Raw genomic sequence first — 2053 nt, forward strand, 5'->3', positions numbered from 1 at the left:
CCTCTGTTGCACGCCACATCCCGTCAACTCATTGCGTCGTCTCCCTTCTGCTGGTGGCTCGGACGCGTTCGCGCGGACTCTGCCTCTTCGACCGGCGCGAAAGAAGACTGTGGGTCCGTACGACGTGCTGCGACTGCCTGGAACCCCTGGAGATGATCAGCCGCGCTCAGACACGCTGACAAGGTATGTGCGTACCTGGGGATGGGACCGTGGCCGCGGCCGTTCACGAGCTGCCAGCGTAGGCGCCGATATTGACATGACCAGAGATCGACGGTGCGTCTCTCGACTTTCGCGGCCGGCTCTCTTCTCTTCTGCGCCCCCTTCCCCTTCGTCCGTCCCGGCCCGCGCACGCCTCCCGGTCCGTCTCGCCCGTCCTGGCAAGTCGAGACGAGAATCGAGAGGTGCACACCGTCTTTCGCGATCCCAGCCTCGCCCCGCGCCCTGCCCTCGCCCTCCTCTACTCCCTCTCTGCGCAGCCCCCCGCATGCGGCCCACCCACGGCCTCCGGCCCGTTCTGCAACCCAAGGTGAGTGGGCCAGAAGGTACGTACCACAAATACTCTCCCTGCACGACGTGTCGCCTCTCCCGCCCGCTTCACCCGGCAACCGACTATATGCGTGATTTTGAGCGTGCATCGTAAGCCACCTACCGCCACGACCCCGATGGACGTTTGCCGCGCCCTCCCGAGTCCACGCCCGTACCATGTCCCATCTCGGCGCACGTACCGTCGACGCATCGCGAGATCCGCGATCCGCGCGCACGACCGCGTACCTCGCTCTCGCCTCTGTCGCTGCACAGCCGCAGTGGTACCATGTTGGCTCCGCGGCGCCGACAAGCATCAGGCGCCATGCGGAACCGCCTGCGCCCGAGCTCGGTGACCCCGCGCTGACTTTGCCCTCAAGCTCTTCTGCCCAGCTACTCCCCGCGTCGGACACGGGATTGCGACGTAGTTGACATGCCGGCAGCCGAGGCTGTCTGTGGGACTCAGTTAGTGAGCATCTTGTAGGTGTGAAGATGGCACATACCGGTGTGCGCGACCATACACGACCGCATCCTTAGATGCGGAGGGTGAGCGGTCGACTCGTTTGTGATGGTAGCGGAAAACATACATGTTGTAGCGGGGTACACGCGACCGTTCGCGCGATGTTCTGTGGCTACGTCTCCCGTTTGCGCGACATCACACAAATGGGATATGGTCTCGACTCTCCTATGCGACCCACATCAGCGAAAATGCGCACCGTTCGTGCGTTGTGGCGTGGTGCACATACCGTATGACCAGGCATGGGTGGTGAGAGGCGCCTCACGATGTTTGACTCACGCGCGTGTGGTGTGGAGTATGAGTTGCGAAAACATGTACCGTGTCTCGTTTCTGTATAGCTCGTATGTCTCAGTGCATAGAGCTACAAAATAACATAGACATACCTCCAGATCTATCCAAATCTACTGCTGCTAGCGTCCATGGCTGGCACACCGCTCTCGCTCCTCATTGTCAATGCTTTTGTTGCACGGAGCACATTACATCTTCATCTTGCAGAGATGGTGACTGGGCGGGAGAAGCGGGAGAGATGGATAGGATGGGGAGGGGGTGGGGTGGGAGAGGCAACCCGAGCGACCCGCCTGTATTCTACCATGTCAAGTTGAGCGTGAGAGGGATGCGGGATCTTACGTCTAAGCGCGACCAATCGGGCTGGCAACCTGCCTCAAGTCTGCAATTTTCTGATGCACATTTGTGCCAAAAGGAGGCCCGCTTGGCCGGATACACACACTCGCTTATGTTGGCCGGATATCGCTCGGCTTACAGAAATGTCGCGCTGCTCAGGCTCCCTCACGAGCAGCCACAATCTGAGCAAGGTGGGTAAACACCTCGAAGAGCAGGTACTCTGCTCTTCGGAATATTCACCCGACCTGCACACTTGGGGCTGGAAACGACCTTCAACACTCATCCGGACATCTCGGACACTACGTGATTTGTTTCCGCTGCCCTCGCGCACAATCAATCCAGTTCCTCCCGCCGTCTGGGCCCTGGGTCTCGATCTGTAGTTGCCATCGGTAT

General features: G+C 60.1%; 1 protein-coding gene across 1 annotated transcript; it reads left to right on the plus strand.

The window, feature by feature from the left end:
* Nucleotides 1–702: 702 nt before the first annotated feature.
* Nucleotides 703–1059, plus strand: TRAVEDRAFT_54854 (uncharacterized protein; the record flags this gene model as incomplete). Its single annotated transcript, XM_008047782.1, has 2 exons — nucleotides 703–946; nucleotides 1007–1059. 2 exons carry the CDS (start codon nucleotides 703–705, stop codon nucleotides 1057–1059), a joined length of 297 nt encoding a protein of 98 aa, XP_008045973.1.
* Nucleotides 1060–2053: the final 994 nt, after the last annotated feature.

The sequence above is a fragment of the Trametes versicolor genome (assembly GCF_000271585.1).
Source record: "Trametes versicolor FP-101664 SS1 unplaced genomic scaffold TRAVEscaffold_241, whole genome shotgun sequence".
In the NCBI taxonomy this organism is placed as follows: Eukaryota; Fungi; Basidiomycota; class Agaricomycetes; order Polyporales; family Polyporaceae; genus Trametes; species Trametes versicolor.